General features: G+C 48.9%; 1 protein-coding gene across 2 annotated transcripts in view; it reads right to left on the minus strand.

Moving 5' to 3' along the window:
* Positions 1 to 18186, minus strand: part of BCO1 (beta-carotene oxygenase 1) — a 40638-nt gene that overhangs the window by 5160 nt on the left and 17292 nt on the right. For both annotated transcript variants that reach the window (XM_057712758.1, XM_057712757.1), the window contains exons 4-8: positions 17713 to 17860; positions 16009 to 16156; positions 13483 to 13706; positions 10738 to 10995; positions 2720 to 2825 (exon numbers count right to left, since the gene is read on the minus strand). In XM_057712758.1, the coding sequence (XP_057568741.1) occupies positions 2720 to 2825; positions 10738 to 10995; positions 13483 to 13706; positions 16009 to 16156; positions 17713 to 17860 (884 nt within the window). The remainder of the gene's footprint in view (positions 1 to 2719; positions 2826 to 10737; positions 10996 to 13482; positions 13707 to 16008; positions 16157 to 17712; positions 17861 to 18186) is intronic.

Below are 18186 nucleotides of genomic sequence, written 5' to 3' on the forward strand. Positions count from 1 at the left end.
AGAATTGCATGATTAAAATCAGAGGCTACTGCAATTTTTAAAAGCTCTTTTAAAAAAAAAGCGTGTGCGTGCACGTGTGTGGGTGTGAATAGAAGCTTCTGAAGCCACGGAAGGAACATTAATGCTGAATATTTAAATAAATCTGGTGAAATCATATAGTAATTTTATATGAAAGTAATATTTACAAAGAATTTTAATAACATGGGGAAATGTCTACATCATAAGATTAAATGTAAAAGGCTGCTTATAGAATTATCTCCACTATGTTATAACTGAAGAGACAAGTTTGGAAGCACTGCTGGGGTGATAACTTCCTTATAGTGGCTTAGACTTTATATTGTCCATTCTAAGTTTCTCATTATGTGAAACTTTCATTATACCTATTACTTTTGTAATCCAAAAAGCCTTAAAAACTTGTCCATGTCCATGCATATATATTTATATATGCCTTTTGTGTCAAATTAAACTTCTAAGTTGAATACTGAAATGAAAGTCCCTCTTATGAAATATTGCAGGTAGCTGGAGCCAACTGCTGGTGAAAACATAATGTCAAAGAAAAGAAGAAGCAGAGATGGAAACGTCTGTCACATAAAGACTTCCTGAAAAGGACTCAGGGCATAAATGGTTATTGGGCTCAGTGGGAAGGGAAGCGGGGTGGACCACTGAGATGGGAAGATGTCCAATCCAACAAGACGAGTAATCACAAAACTCCCAAGAGACAGGTCAAGATGAGGGGCCACCCACACACTCAAATCAGAAAAAGATGCCCACTGTTGGTCCCAGAGTAGGCCTGAGACTCCCTGTGATGCTCCTGGGCCCCTCAAACCTGGTCTGGAATCCCCCTTTCCTCCACCCTGTAAATGACCAGTTATAGACACATGGTTAAGTAAAATGTGATTCATCCCTGTGAATTCTGTCCAGCTATTAAAGCCATGCTCTTGAAGAACTTTCAGGATGTGGGGAAATTCCCAGGGTATGTTCATTAAGTGGAAGAAGCCATTTCAGAACATTCTAGACAGTATCGTATGCATTTTGTATAACTGGAAATGCAGAAGTTAAGAGTCAGAGAAACCTGGGTTCAGATTCTGGCTCTGCTGCCCAACTTTGGGCAAGTTACCGAATTATTCTCAGCTCTGCCGTCCTCAGCTCTAAAGCATGAACCGTACATGGTAGCCCCTGCCTCTCAGAGGTGTTCTAATCACAGCTGCTTCTAGCTGGACCCTCATCTAAGCCCTTTATGTGCGTGAACTCACCTAACGTGACGAGAACAGGATGAGACTGCGAAGGAAAGGACGGGAAGTTGGGGAGCCCCTAGAAGAGGGCCTGGCATGCCTCAAGTAACCCCTACACAATGGAAAAACTGCACAGATGTTTCCAAAGGGCTGTCACAGGTGGAGGGATTATGAGGGATTTGTCTACAGTCATGCTTTCAGTGCTGCCCAAGGTTGCTATGATAAACAAGAATTCCCTTCCCAGAAATACAATGACCATGTTTTAGTCCTCCATCTGCCCATCTGAGTGACAGGTGAGCAGAGATGGAAGCTGATGCCTTAAGAACTGGGACAAACATGTCTATATTCATTTCTAAAGACTCCAAAAGGCTGAGGTGCCACACGGAATCTGTTATAGGATCCACGGGATGCTGTGTGTAGAAATGGTTCTTAGTGGGCAGATCCAAGGTCATCCTAGGAGAGTCCCCAGGCCTGTCCCTTCCATACGCCTGGCCCTGGTGTAGGGCAGTGATGTGGGGAGCCGGGCTTCCAGCCTGGACCCCGCCCACCACTCCCCAGCCCTGTCCTGGGCAGGCCCCTTCATTCTGCGCTTAAGCACTGAGCACACCCTGCTCTAAGCCAGACCTCTGTCACATGCCGATGACAAAACTGAGCACAGAAACACAGCCCATGCCCCACGGGCTTCTATTCTAGGGCACTGGTTCTCAATCAGGTTGGAGGCCAGGGATGCTACTCAACATCCTCCAACCCCCAGGGCAGACCCCACCGCAAAGAACGACCCAGCCCCCATACCAGCAGTGCCCACGTTGGGAAGCCCTGCTCTGGTGGGTTCTTCTCTCCAAGGGGGCTTATGTTCTGGGTGTAGCTCTGCCTTTCTGAGGCCCAGTTTTCTCCTCTGGCAAACAGGGCTGATAGCACCTATTCTGCACATTGTTCTGAGTGTGCACAGGTAGAAATCCGCACATGCCATGCCTTTCAATACGTCAGCGTTCATTGCATGGCAGCATTTGATATAAAGAACAAACTAGTGGTTACCAGTGGCAAGGAAGGGGCGATATAGGGGTGGGGGAAAGGGAGGTACAAACTATTGAGTGTAAGACAGGCTTAAGGATGTATTGTACAACAAGGGGACTATAGCCAATATTTTGTAATAACTGTAAGTGGAAAGAAACCTTTAAAAACAGTATAAAAATTTAAATTAAAAAAAATTAAAAAAAAAAGAAAGCAAAAAAAAAAAGAATACGTGGCAGCATTTGAAAGGACAGGCAGCTGTGAAAGTCCCTGTGTCCAACAATCACCCCAGCACCTCCCTGGGAGGAGTGTAAAATACATGAAAGAGAAGTGTCCCCAGATGTCTTCCCCTGGGCATCCCAACAGCCTTCCTCTCAGTCCCTTGTCCATGGACGTCTCCTCCCCATCAGAAGGAGGTGTCATATAAAGAGGATGTTCAGCCCCTCCCTAAACACGGGAGAGAGGATGCATTTTACCTTCGTAAAGCAACTCCGGCTGGCAGTACACTTGGTCATCTTTTTCTTTCAGAGCTCTTGCTGTTGTAGATGACAGTTTGATTAAATTGGAGCCCACTTCTGCATTCTGAAAGAATTGGTTTTTCAAAAAAATGAAAACTTGTTATCTAGAACAAATATTTGTTTTCTGTGCACGTTTTAAAAAATGCTTCAGTGTCTGTCACTTTGTTCTGGCCCCACATTAACCACTAGAAGTAGCTATTATATGACTGGTATTCTCAGTTAAAAATGAGAATTAGGCACTGGAAGTGACTCCCGGAAGTGAGCATAGCTGGCGAGTGGTAGAAGGGGGGCCCCTAAAAGTGGATCTTTTCTTCTGCTCTGGGCTGCCTGATCCCTCACAGGTGAAATGAGTATACTTATAAGAATAAGCTCTTGCTTTTTAAATACTGGGTGATTCACCTGTAAAAGGCTGCATCAGTCATTAAAAAGGTATTTATAAAGAGTTCATAATAACATGGGAAGTGCACATGAGAGAATACTGAGTGAAAAAAGCAGCAGAGTAAACTGCATACACACACTGAACTCAACCATGTTTAAAAAAAAAAAGAAAGATATTAAATTGAAAAGAGCCTGGGAGAAGTATACCAAACAGTAACAATATAGCATATGGTGGGATTATGGGGCTTTAATTTCTTTTTCCAAACTTTTCTATCTTCTCAGTATTTTTTCCTATGAAAATGTATCCCTGTTGAAAAGAAAAAAAACATGCAGTGAAAATTACTTAGGAGAAAAATATCTATGAAGGACATCTCTTGGTCTCAAGAGACCATCAGACTGTGTTCAGTACTTTACCATCATCATTGTAACCAGGCAGAGAGACCTAACATGATTAATTAAATATCTATTGAGCATCTACTACTCCCTGTGTCCCCACATACTCATTATGGGACCTTGAACAAGTTACTTGGCATCCTTGAAGTTGTTTCCCCATCTGTATAATAAGGTATAGCACAAGCATCATATAAATAGCATATGTGTCTCCGAGTTATTATGCAAATTAAATAAAATAATCCATGCAGTTGGTTTATAAGAGGGCCTGGTTAGCAGTAAATGCTAGATAAATGTTAACTGCTGTTGCTAATTGTATTATTATTACTACCACTACTACTACTGCCATTGCCCCTGCGGGTGAGTTCAGGTTAGGCACTGGAGGAGATCGAGGAATAAGACCACAGATCCCTGCGTTCATGGAGTTACAAGAGAATTATTGTCACGCCTGACTTCTTCTCATTTAAACTTTTCTCTATTTTCCAAACTTTCCAAAATAATCTTTTATAATTAAAACAAACCTATTTGAACAACAGGGGCTTTTTTTGCTGGGAAGGCGGGAAATTTACTGCATCCTAGAACCTGAATGGCAGGGCCCCTCTGAGATTTGCTTAGTGCCATCCCAATTAAGAAAAGGAAACTGAGGCCCAGGGAGGGAAAGTGGCTTGCCCAAGGTCACACAGAGGGGAGCAGAGGCTGGGCCCAGACCTTCACACTGCAATTCTTCTGCTCAGAAACAAAAGCACTGTAGGCAGCGGGCAAAGCAGGTGCAAAGGCCTTGAGGCTGGCTGGTTTCTATCCCATAGGTCTCGGCTCAAACATCCCTTTCCCTGACAACTCTGTCTGCAGTGTCTCCAAGGCATCTGTGCCAAGTTGTAATTATCTCCCTTATAGAGCTGCTTCCTTCTTTCATGCTGTCTTCCCTATGAAGACAGTAACCAGATTTTATTCAGCGCACAGCACACAGTCAGCTCCTAGGAATTAACTGCTGAAGGAATGAGCAAATGCTTGACTCACTGAGCTTTTCCTTCAACTGTTAAGGGGCAGAACATGTGCTGCGCAGGTGGTTGTAAGAATCAAGCGAAGGGCATGAAAAGTCCTCCAGCACCTGACACATCGAGTGTCTTACAAGCAGAAGCTCTGTTTGCCTCCACCTGTGTGCAGCCCCACAAACTGTGAGATGCCCTGCCCTGTGCCTCGCTAGTCACGAGGCAGCCACAGGCCTCTTGTGCATGTCCCGGGCTTGATTCTCAGGGAGTCGGTCTGCAGAGACGTTTTCTAGCTCCAGCATGAAACTGGTCAGACTGGTTGAGGCATAAACTGAATTTTTGCACACACAGCAGTAACATGACTCGGCTGCTTTCTGTAGCCGATGTGCTCAACTTTGGGAAGAAATCGCTTTCTAGCCAGAATTCAACAAAATCCTGTAGCCTGGCTTTGAAATTCCTCAACTTGAGGGAACTCCCATGAGAGGCAGTAATCTCAATAATCCTGCAAAACACTGGCTTTGCAGTTTGGCAGCCCTGGGTGTAAAATCTGACTCTAGAGCTTTCTATGTGAATTTTGATCGGGCCTCCCAGAGCCTACGTGAACTTGAGCCTGCTTCCTTGTTTGTGAAAAGGGGGGCAATTCTCATTTATAACTTCTGGATGGGTACAAGCGAAGGTTCCTTCAACCTGCATCTGACGATTGTGGTTAGGATTAAATTAAATAATGGTTATGAAAACACCTGGTGCAGGGCCAAACCCATCGTAGTTAGTAACTTGGAGCCAGACAGACATGCATTTAAATCCCAACTCAGGAGCTTCCCGGGTGGTACAGTGGTTAAGAATTCGCCTGCCAATGAAGGGGACATGGGTTCGAGCTCTGGTCCGGGAAGATCCCACATGCCACAGAGCAACTAAGCCTGTGAGCCACAACTACTGAGCCTGTGCTCTAGAGCCTGCGAGCCACAACAACTGAGCCCACGTGCCTCAACTAGAGCCTGTGCTCTGCAACAAGAGAACCCATCACAATGAGAATCCCGTGCACTGCAATGAAAAGTAGCCCCCGCTCTTCGCAACTACAGAAAGCCTGCGTGCAGCAATGAAGACCCAATGCAGCCAATAAATAAAAATAAACAAACAAATAAATAAATCCCAACTCAAATCCTACGGGTGATTCTGTGGTGTTGGGCAAGTTACTTTCTCTCTCATCTGCAGTCATGGGAATGATGAGTAACCCCAAGGACTGTCATACAGATTCAGTGAGAGGCACGCAGAGCGTTTCACAGGCCCTTATACTTGCAGGACCCAGGATGAGGGCAGAGGCCTGCCAACCCTATATCCACATACATTAAAGTGTTAAGTAAAATACTGTTCTCTCCCTCCTTCCTTTATATATGGAGCTTCATAATGTTGTGGAACTGTGCTGTCCAGTACGGCAACCAGCACCAGCCTCGTGTGGCTATTTAAATTTAAATTAAATAAAATTTTAAATTCCCTTCCTTAGCTGCACTGACCACATTTCAGTAGCCCAGGTGTCTGGCTGCGACTGCTTGGACAGAGAATATTCCTTCATTGCAGCAGGTTCTAGTGCACAGTGCTGGTCTGGAAGGACACGTGTGAATTTAGAATTCCAGGACTCCTTGGCCTTCTGAGCTAGAATCAGGTGGTAGAATGAAGGCTGACCTCTGGGCCTGGGCTCCCCGCCTCCTTTTCTTCCCACTGCATGGAAGCCCCAGCTAGCTCTGGCCTCCCTTGTGGGCCTGAGGCCGGCACACAAGCAGCACAGCCTGCCCTTAGGAGGACAGAGACAGGCGTTGCAGGCAGGCTTGGGGCACTTGTGCGGGGAATTCAGGGATCCCAGGTCATGGTTGGGGTTGGGAGAGTGCCCCTTTGGATGGCACCCTGCGGTTTTGTGAACTCCTCACCCCGTGGAGAAGGGATACTGCTGGAGAAAGGCCAGAGCAGAGGCCTGGGTCTGAAAGCAGAAAAAGCATCTAACACAGGGCCAGGCACAGAGTGAGCTCTTGAGAAATGGTGGCTTCTCTTGTTATTGGGTCTTCACTTTTGCATTTAAACACAAGACAAAAACCAAGTCTACTGGACCAGGAGTTGGAGCCACCCCTTCTAGGTCCAAGATGCCACCCCACCCCCTCCTGGAGACAGCACATGGAGCCCTGCAGGACGAGGGCAGGGCAGCTGGCAGGGACTGTCCACACCGCCCATGCCCTTTGGTGCCCAGCCCCACCTTAAACAATCCCTGTGCCACCCTACACAAACACGCCGAGGGTGTCAATGGGCTCCTCCTTCCTTTGACCCTAGCTGGCCCAAATGCCAGAGAATCTGGGGCAGCTGGGAGACCCCAGACTTTGGAACACACTTCACTATAGCCCATTCCATGTGGAAGGCCCTTTCCACTTGGGAAATGTTCCAATGCTAAAGGAAGACCTTGTGCCCTTTGAGAGACCTGCTTCACCTTTTTCATTCATTCATCATTCATTCATTTATTTAAAATATCTAAGGCTTAATGAGAAGACTCAGTGCCAGACCCTGTGGTGGGTACAGGGGATAAACTACTGACAAGACGAAGCGTCTCGGCCCCCTGGAATCTTTAACAGGAAGAGGCGACCAAACAGCTCATTATACCTGAGATCAATTTGAGCAGAGAGCTGCAGGTGCCATTAGAATACATGAGCCCAGTGAGGAAGCCAGGACACCAGACCTGAAGGGTGAGCAGGAATTAGAACACCCATCCCTGGGCCCCTCCCCGGAGCTTCTGCCTTCACTGAGCTGGTCTCAGAGCCCCCAGGTGAGTCCAAGCTGCAGCTGGGACAGAGGTGCAGGTCTCATGGGAAGAGGACGGGGTTGCAGGCAGAGGGACAGTGAGGTGCAAAGGCTCCGGACTGAAGGGCACGTGAGAAACAGCGGCATCACCTGAGGCCCTTCCCTAATGTGCTTTTGGACCAGAGGGAGGCTGGATCTGGACACACAGGCAGTGTCTGCCTGCTGGACTTTCCCCTTTCAACACACAGGTGGGATGACTTGAAAGTGAAGCAAGGAGACATTTTTAAGGGACAATAAACAGCAATTAAAAAGCGTGACTGGAGCTACCCTTCCCAGCGCTGGCTCTTCTTTGCAGATGGCTCACGCAGCACCTTTTTAAAATATACGTGCTAAACTTCTTAGCTTGGTTCAAGGAAGTAAATCATCTCTCGAACTTGATGAAAGGTGATAAAATCCTGCAGTGTGTGAGCAGCAGGAGGGAGTGCTTCCTCTCTGTGTATCATCCCCAGGCTGAGGTCTCCGTGAGGCAGGGGGCCGGCCTCAGGATTTGCCACCCGTGTGCTTTGTGACATCCGCATCGCATCCTAGAGCCAGGAGACACTCCAAGGGCTGCACTGCGGAACTTCCCAGAGTGAGGGGCGCAGAGGCCAGTGGCTCAGGTGATGATTTTGTGGGTCATGGCTGTTCATTCAATAGCCCTGAACCACATGGGGAGAAAGTTAATCCCTTCTTCTCTTCCAATCCTTCCAACTGGGTCAAGGAGAGCGTCTCAGTTAAGCACCACTATGTCTTTAACACCTAATACTTTTCCAATGTTCTCTTTAAGGAAGAGATCAGGTCCTGGCAAGAGCAGCAGCACCAGGCTAGAACTTAGGAGCTGTGCTTTATTACCAGCACTTTATGTGCATCTGCTCTTCCATCTGCAGCACGCAATGCTAGCTTTCCACCGGGTCCTGATAGGTTTCCTTCCAAAGGAGTTAAGAAAAGAGTGAGTTGATTTAAATGAAAACACAATTTTGTAAATGTTAGTAGAGGTGAAAATCACGACAGAGATACACAAATGACTGCAGATGAGGAAATACTGGCAAGAGAAGAAAGGACGCAACTCTGGAGTTGAACGAAGCTGGGCTCAAATGCAGGTCTTCCACCCACTGGTTGGGAGGTATCTGAACTCCTGCATGGAGGAGCCTGGAGGGTGGGAGGCGCCTCCCTGCACATGTAGGAGTGTCTGCTGTTCCCTAGGCCTGCAGGGCCCTCAGAGAGGTCAGGGTGACCCTCCGGGGCTCTTTCCAGGAGTTAGGCCTGCTTGGGAGATCAGCAGAGGTATACTCCTTACCAGCTCCAAGGAAGGGTTTAGAGCCAATCTTGGTTCTGCTGCTGGGCTGTGTGACCTTGGCACATTCCTTAATCTCTCTGACCCTCAGTTTCTTCATCTGTAAAATAAGGCTAACCTGAGGATCTTTCCCATAGGTGGTTTTGATTAATAAGTTAGGTAAGGGAAATAAAATGCTTAGCAAAGTACCTGGCACATAGCGGGCATTGAGTAAAGATGAGCCATCAAAACTGAACTGAATTGAATTTGGTTTCATTTAAATTAATTAAGTCATGAAGTCAGGAAGTTCTGGAGCCAGAAGCCTCCGTAGCCTATAAAACCAAGCCCAGAGCCTTGGCAGCATCCGCCTAATTGAGGATAACATCTGGCCCAGTGGTCATTTTTAATGTAAGAACAGGACAGTTCGACATCAGGGAGATGGGTAAGCAACTGGTGGTGAATTCCCACCATGGACTGTCAGGCAAATATTTAAAATGATGCCATAGAAGAATATTTAATGTTATGGAGAGATGTTTACGTATACAAGTAGGTGGAAAAAGAAATACACAAAATAGTATGTACATATTTAGCCATGAAAAAAAATGAGGCACTGATACATGCTACAACACTGATGAACTGTGAAAACATGCTAAGTGAAAGAGGCCAGACACAAAAGACTGCATATTGTATGGTTCCATTTACGTGAAATGTCTAGAATGGGCAAATCCACAGAGATAGAAAGTAGATTTGTGGTTACCTGGGGCTGAAGGGATGGAGGGATTGTGGGGGCGGGGTGTGTGTGTGTACTGATGGTTAAAGGGTACAAGATTTCTTTTGGGGGAAATGAAAATGTTTTAAAATCGATTGTGCTGATGGTTGTACAACTCTGTGAATATACTATAAGCCATTGAATTGTACACTGTAAATGAGTGGAAATGGGTGAATAGTATGGAATGTGAATTACGTTTCATTAAAGCTGCTAAAAATTAAGTACAATATGACCAAACAATCCCACTACTGGGCATATACCCTGAGAAAACCATAATTCAAAAAGATACATGTACCATAATGTTCACTGCAGCACCGTTTACAATAGCCAGGACACGGAAGCAACCTAAATGCCCATCAACAGATGAATGGATAAAGAAGATGTGGCACGTATATAGAATGGAATATTACTCAGCTGTAAAAAGGAATGAAATTGAGTTATTTGTAGTGAGGTGGATGGACCCAGAGTCTGTCATACAGAGTGAAGTGAGCCAGAAAGAGAAAAACAAATACCATATGCTAACGCAAACATATGGAATCTAAAAAAATGGTACTGATAAACCCAGTGGCAGGGCAAGAATAAAGATGCAGATGTAGAGAACAGAATTGAGGACATGGGGAGGTGGAGGGGGAGGGGAAGCTGGGATGAAGTGAGAGAGTAACATTGACATATATACACTACCAAATGTAAAATAGATGGCTAGTGGGAAGCTGCTGCATAACACAGGGAGATCAACTTGATGACTGGTGGGACCTAGAGGAGTGGGATAGGGAGGGTGGGAGGAAGGCTCGGGAAGGAGGGCATATGGTGATATACGTATAAATACAGCTGATTCACTTTGTTGTACAGCAGAAACTGGCACAACAGTGTAAAGCAATTATACTCCAATAAAGAGCTGAAAAAAATTAAGTACAGCATGATTTTCTTCTCTAAAATTAGGAAATACATATTTATATCTTACATATTAATTTTAGAAAAGAAAATCATATTGTACATAATTTTAACAGCTTCGAGATGTATATACATTATGTATATATATTATATACGTACATATCAGTATATATAAATGTGTATGTATATCTTCCTATCTATTTGCCTATCTATCTATCTACCTATCTATGGAGAAAGAGAGATAGGAGGCAATATATCACAATGGGTTTATGAGGATTTTTTTTTTCCTTTTCACTTAATCTATATTTTCTAAAGTTTCCACCGTGAATATATACCATATTTGGAAAAATAATGAATTCATTTTCTGTCTTTCTTTAAGAACACCTCATTTTGAATTTTAATGTCAACAAAATCAGGACCAAAGTCACTTCCTAAGTGGGCCCACATCTCCCAGGACTCAAGACGCTACCTTATCCACGTGGAGAGGCACTGCGAACCTCTTGAGGGCGGGGACGGAGGTGAGCCTGGAGTTCTCCTCGAAGTCCTTGTTCAGGTTGGCCAAGTAGAAGAGCTGGTAAAGGCTGCTGTCCTCGTAGGCGATGACGTCGAACAGAAGGCAGCCGTCCTCTTCATAGGCGTTGACGTGATGAAACACCACCATGGGGTCCGCGTAAAACTTGGTCAGCACAGGCTTCCTTGTCCTTCGGTCGATGATGTGAATGTAAGTCTGAAAGGAGGTGCACATCAGTGGTCAGCTTTCCCTCTGCCAGCCCTGCACGGTGGCATCAGGCAGGAGACAAGACCCAGCCCCACCATCCACCTGCTCATGACCCTGAAGCCTCCCCTCCCTTTTGGGAGCCTCTCTGTCCCACCTCCAGCCATGCAGAAGTGCTGAGGGAGGAGGGAAGCTTTGCTGCCAGGAGGACAGGATCTGGCGAGGCCCCTGAGATCGCACTGTCTCCCCAACCTTCATTTGACTGTGATACTGTGATCCAGGTGGGCAGCGACAGGCCAACTCCCTGGCAATGGCCAAGTTAGGGAGAACCAGTCAGGGCCAGCCCTCAAGCCTCCTCAGGTCCCATCTGTGGCCAGAGCCCCTAAAGCCCCTCCTGGTTCCCCTCTCCTGACCTTTGCCTGCCATTGTCCCAGCAACCAGGCTGCCCTGGAGGGCAGTAGTGCTGAGTGACCCGTCTGGTCAAGGCGCCTACATGGGTATCAGCTCATTAGGCCTCCGCACGTACCTCTGGGTGTCACCACTCTGGGTGGCAGTTAGCCGTATCTGCAGCCCCGGTTGCCTAATCCAAGGGGAAAGGGGTGTTTTCTTTCTTTTGGCAGCTCTGGCCTAACCATCCTCCTCTGAAAGGAGGGAGGGGCTGCTCCAGGCTGCTCTTTCCCCACCTCCTCTGGCTCATTGCCTCTTTCTCTCCTTCCCCAGAATCAAGCTTTGAAGTTAAGTGAGGGAGAGGGGCGAGTGTGCAGAGGAGGAAGGCTTTGATGGCATTGGGAGGGAGGGTGGGTTTGGGGAAGTGAACACAGCCGTGGTTACTTTAGGCTTTTCTTCCCCATAAACCCAGTCCTGGGGTCAACCACAGGGACTGCTCAGAAAGTTCTCCAAATGCATTCCAAAGCCCTTCCCAGGGCTCTCTGCCTTGCTCTGTCTTCTCGCTGTGGGACTCGTGGGGGCCAGGGATCTCCAGGGCCTGCAGACTGGAGGTCTAGAGGGCACTGATGCTCCTGCCGGCGGGACGCTCCGGGCCTGCAGAGCAAACCCACGTCCACTGGCTCCCTGCTGGCCCCCTTGCCCAGCTCACTCAGTCCACATTCATAGAGGGCCTACGACACAGCTGACACTTTTTGGGGAACTGGAGAGATAAAGTAACTACCACGCCCCACTTTCATGGAGTTTATATTCCAGTGGAGGTAAGGCCAAGGGTCAGCGATCAAATATACAGCATGTCAAGGGGGACAGGTGAGCACGACTGAGGAAGGGAAGTGGGGGTAAAGAAAGCTTTGGGGGGGGGTCTGTGATAGACAGGGGAACCTCAGGGATGGGGAGGGACATAGACCGAGACCCGGATTGATTGAGGGAGGAAGCCATCTGGGGAAGGGACACAAAATGCAAAGGCCCTGAGGCAGGAATGTGTTTGGCAGGTTTGAAGTGTAGGAGGGGACCATGTGAGCAGGAGACCAGCAGGGGGGTTGAGGCTGTGTGGATCTTTACAGGCTGGTGAGTGAAGACTTTGGATCTTATTCTGAGGATGACAGGAAATCCCCAGAAGGTTCCAAGCAGAGGAGGGACCGCACCTAACCTCCTCGTTTCCTCGAGCACCTCACTCTCCTCCCTGAGGACACAGGCATTAAAGAGGTGGCAGCCACGCACGGGACACATGTTCGTATGGGCACACGAAGATGCACCCTGTGCACAGGAAGAGGAGTGGAGGGTGTCAAGTGGAAGGTGGTGGTTCCCTCTGGAGGGGGTGGGACGGGGTGGGGAGGGGGCTTGATCTGTTGCCTTCTACACTTGTATATTATTTGAATTGATGGCACTGAGAATTATTTGATTATTTCTCACAAGTAACGACAGCAACAAATACATACATGCACTTATACAGGAATACATGTATTCATACATGTGTGGATATACACATACACACAGCACATATACAGGGAGGTCAGGGACATGCATGCGCACAGATACTCTGAGCACTTCGCTCAGGTGTACCTGAATTGAAGATGTTTCTGTTACACCATCCAGGGGGATGCTCTACCATCACGATGTCTACATAATCTGTGACACCCCTCCCCACCCCCCGACATCACGCAGTGGCTGCAGGGATGCCGGAAGGGCTTTGCCAATGGATGGTGGAGGCTGGAGGAGCAGGTGTCAGTCAGGGCTGAGGAGCAGCCCCTTCGTTGCTGGGTGAGTGGGGGCTGCCTTGGCTGGTGAGGCTGCCTCGCCCAAGGTCACACGCTCTTCTGGGGACAGTCTGCTCTACTGACGTATGGACGTGGGGTATAAAGGCCCAGCCCCTTGCCCTAACTGGGGACCACTATGAAGGACCGTCCCAGCTTCAGAACTTGCTGGAAGGTTGGCTGATGCCTCTGGGGAGACTGTGTGGCAGCTCACGGCCTCCCTCCCTAAGCTTCCCTGCCGCGGACCTCCATCTCTCTCTGGCCGTCCTCGTGCTGCGGGGTCGCTCCGGCCCCGCCTTACCTTGTCCTCCCTGTGGAAAGCCAGGCAGGAAGCCCAGCTCACGCCCCGGATGTAGGCAGTTGCCATCTTGAGGATATCCATCTTGAAAGGCTGCTCAAGGAAAACGATGTAGTTCTCGGTGACTCCGAAGCTGTGGTAATAGCTCGGGGAGAGGAGGGAGCGGGAGGCGATGGAGCAGAACACCTCCGTGTGCTTCAGGGGGCGCTGCCCCTTCTTCCCGCCCTCTAGAGAGAAGCCAGCCTCAGGGACAGCACAGGACCTGGCTGCCCCCAACGGGGCCACCACCTCCTGCAGCCCAGCCTCTCAAGCCCACCCGGCCGCTGAGAAGAGCCTTCGAATGAGAGCCGACAGCACATGGTGCAGGGGCTGCTGCCTGGCTGACGCAGGTTGGGGCCCTTCCTCCATGAGACCTGGTCTGGCATCTGATACCACTGCCTTCCCAGATTCTGGGCCTCTGGACCACTGGGCCTCTGGGCTAGGTGTCTACAACTCCAGCCCGGGGCTAACCCAGCCTCCACCTGCTTTCAGAATAAAGGTTTATCTGGAGTGTGGCCACAGCCTCCTCTTGCAGGGTCCACAGCTGCTTTGCTTTCAAGATTCAGAATTGAGCAGATGCAACAGAGACCATACAATACTTGAGGTGGCAAAGCCTCAAATGTTTATTTTTGGGCCCTTTACGGAAAATGTTTGCCAACCCCCACTCTGGAGCAGTGCTCCTCAAACTGTGACCTGCACAGGGATCATTTGGGGGTCATGACAAAATGTGGCGTCTGACTCAGCCTGTGAGGTGGGGCCTGAGGCCCTGCATTTCTGTCAAGCTCCGAGGCAATGGGCTAGCTTCCCGAGGTTAAGCTTTGACATGCTGCTGAGAACCATCGTTTGAAATGTATTTCACAGGGTTTCGATGAATTTCTCTTGGCATTGCTGTTCTGAATCACCTGGGAATGAGACTAAGTGCCTATGGTGATGTGACAGATTGTGTCAGTCAAGGCGGGCTGTACAATTCGCATGCTACAGATGGGAAACGAAGGCTTGGTGGGACGGTCCATCATTATGGCCAAAGGCACAGGGTTAAGCCAGAAAGACACAGCCCCCTCAGCCTGGCTGCCCACTCTGTTACTGGGAGGCACAGCCCTTAGAGGGGACGGAGAGGACCGAAGGAAATACCGCAGGAGTCCAAGTACCTTTCCGAGCGCCCAGCACAAAGGTGCTCAGGACTATTCAGTTTTCTTGTTCCTCTGCAAGGATGAGTCACCGTTGGTCAAAAGGCCTCCCCACCCAGGCCTGGGGCTGGATTATAATGAGTTATGTGCAAGCGTCCCCACCTTTCTTGTGGCCACCTGTGCACACTGTAAACAGATGGCTGGTGGGGGGGAGGCTGTGGGGTTGTGGAGGTAGTTCTTTTCTTCACAAAACAAATGGACCAAAGCAAACGGAAAGGAAAGGCACCCTGGCCTGGGAGGCAAGAGACAGGTGTGAATCCCAGCAAAGCTGCCAGCCTGGAGCAGGTGCACAGAGGGAACCTATTGTGAGCCGTGGGCTCGTCACCTGATCCCCCAGGGCTCCCAGTCCTCTGTCATAGGAGGTGGCCAACTCGAGCGCCTAGACCAGCTCCAGGTCTGACGCTGCAGGGTCCCGAGCCAGACCGTATATCCCCGTATTGGCTTAATGAGTGGGAACGCCACTGAACAAGAGCGCTCATTGTACCTTCTCACCTCGGGGGCTCCCATCTGCCAGCAGAGCCTGGAATTTGCTCAGGAGGCTCCATGGGACTGGGGGTGGGGGGTGGGGCAGAAGCAGCAGGGATCACAGATAGAAACTGGTCTTCCTAAACCAGCAGGTCTAGCCAAGCACCCTCACAGGTCTGCAACGTCTCCTGAGCCCGCACAGCCACCCCGAGAGCGGCCTGGTTTCCTGGGGGTGGTTCCCCAAAGGGTCCTGGACAAATCAGGGCTAGAAACCCCACCCTCCTCCCCCTCGAGAACACACAGTCACAACCCTGGGCTCCATGCCAGGTTCCCGGCCTACATGGAAAAGGCCCAGAAGGCCTGGAGAACAGGGTGGGGATCTGGAGTGATGCCAGCAGGGCTGAGCTCCCTGAACAACCCTGGGAGCCTGGCTTCAGGGGCTGGGATAAAAGAGGACAGCACAGCCCTGACCTACAGAGGTTTATCAGAAAACTGAAAAATGAATGAATGAAAGGAAGAAAGGAGGATGGCTGGCTGGCTGGCTAGATTGATGGATGGATCGATAGGTAGATGATTAATGGATAATGGATAAATTAAAGAATTAATGAACAGGAATCTAAAGAAAGGGAAGTTGGAAAAACAAAAGGGATTCAATTCTTTCAAAAGGAAGCCTAGCACCATCTCTTTTCTTCTAAAGGAGAAAAGTGAGTTCATGGCCCTCTGAATCATCTATGCAGGCAAGTGTCAGATTAAGTGTTGTGTTATCAACGGAAGTCAGAACTCTTCCAAAAGAGCACCCCTGGTGTTTGTGCTTCATTACAGCCCCAGAATGACCCACCTGGCACTGTGGCAGGGATCTTAAAGATCACATATTTTGTCTTCCCCTTGTCCACGATGGATGTGCCAATGTTGAGAACATTTCCAGCGGCATCATAATGCGGATGCGATGTTGCCAGGTTTACAGCCACGTATTTACGATAATCAACCTGCAAAACGTGACAGCCACCTGCTTTTTAAAAAGGGGAGAAGGTGAAATCCCGTGAAAAGCTCCCTGACTCCAGGTTCAGAGAGATGACGGTTATTTTTGCACATCTCCTGATCTGAAAATAAGGCAGACGTCACCTTTAAAGGAGGTGTTTCCTCTTGCGACCTGATGTAACCTCGCGGGGGCCTCCCACAGCAACTAGGCTGCAGGGGACTTGGTGAGCTACGTGTGTTTTCTCTGACAGTGGTTCCTATCCTGCTGCCTGGCCCTGCCGGGGGGGCCTCAGCACGAGAATGGTCGCCTCACCGCAGAGAGCTCCAAGTAACAACTTGGGCAGAGAGGCAGCCTCAGGGCTAATCTCGGCCACTTTTCTGGTGAAGTCATTTCAACTCTCCCCTTTTGCATCCCACAGAAGCATAAATCTCCAGGCTTCTCTCATAGGGTTATTCTGGGAACCGAGAGGTTAGAAAAGCATTTGCTCAAAGGGAAACTTGACTAACAGAGCTGAATAATGACCCCAACTGCCTACAGGCCACAGCCGCAGAACAATGGGGCGGCAGGGGAACCAACTGCCCGCCCTTCCTCCCCCAGAACAGCACAACCTCCGGCCAAAAGTCAGGCGATACCTCCTTCTCTCCTCGTATTTCCTCTCTGCAGCTTTGTGGAAAGCGTACATCAGTTGGACCTATGCTGCCTAGCTTAAAAGGAGCTGGACGTAATTTCACAGCTAAGAAAAGCACTCCCTCTAACAGATCGTTAAAATGTATTGCAAAGACATCCAGGCTTTGAACTGCCAGCTGGAGAAAATTGAAAGTGGGTCTATTGATCTTCATGAAAACGTAGACTTGATTCTGCCCAGGAAAGGCGTCTGCTTGGGCCTTGATTTCTGTGCCCTTGCTCTGTGCCTAACGCCTCCCTCTTCGGGTCAATGCAAGGCAGGGCTGCTGGGAGTCCTGACGGCCCAGTACAGTCCTTCATCCAAATTTCCACTGAGGGGCCGCTCAGTGCCAAGGACTTATGGACACTGTTAGGGGCTGGACTGGATCTTCCTGACCCCTGGTGCCTAGATTTGGAAATAGGGTCTCTGCAGATGTAATCAAGTTAAAACAAGGTCATTCTGGATCAGCGTGGGCCTTCATGCAACGATCTGTAGCTTAGCATTACAAGAGATTGGAATGAGGCATCTACAAGCCAAGGAACAACTACCAGAAGCAGGAAGAGGGAAAGAAGGGTCCTCCCCTAGAAACTTCAGAGAGAGCACGGCCCTGCTGACACCTTGATTTCAGACTTCCAGCCCCCAGAACTGTGAGAGGACACGTTTCTGTTGTCTTAAGCCACCTAGTTTGTGTTCCTTTGCTATGGGAGTCCTGGGAACGAATACGGACACAGTCCTACCATAAGGAAGCTTAGAATCTAATGCTAGTGCTGAGCTGGGAGAGCCCAAGATCCAAGGGCATCAGAGGACTCTTCCTCTGTGGGCTCCTGCAGCCTCCTAGCCTCCCCCAGGGGTCTCTTTCTTGAGTCAGGGACTGAGGCTAGTTGTAGATTCACTGATACCTTCTCCAGGGTTTCCAGGGACTGTGGGTTGATTTTCCTGATGTAATTGGTCTCTGTGGTCGCATAGAAGTCTTCTCCACACCTCATGATGTTGATCAGACAGTTGTCTGTGAAATCAGGGATGGTGTGGGACAGGTAGGAGAAGGCTCTGGGGAGGAAAGCAAGTCAACAGGGTCAATGGCAGTGTCTACCCTGCTGGAAAGTTCAACTCGAGATGGTTTTAGTTTTCCTACCACTTAAAACACTCTACTTCAACTAAGAGAGAAAAAGTACTGGGTCCCAATGGGTCGCCTGAGGAATCCTGAGGACTCAGAGATCAAGTTACCCAAAAATACCACCACATTGAATCAGCAAAGAAGGGCGTCAGTTGGGACAACAAGGCTGCCCACTGAGCCCTCTGGGCTCCCCAAATCCAAAGCTCTCTTGCCCCAGAGCCATCAAGAGCTGGATTGTTCTGAAGTATTTTAAGTTCTA

This window comes from Hippopotamus amphibius, chromosome 16 (genome assembly GCF_030028045.1).
Source record: "Hippopotamus amphibius kiboko isolate mHipAmp2 chromosome 16, mHipAmp2.hap2, whole genome shotgun sequence".
NCBI lineage: Eukaryota > Metazoa > Chordata > Mammalia > Artiodactyla > Hippopotamidae > Hippopotamus > Hippopotamus amphibius.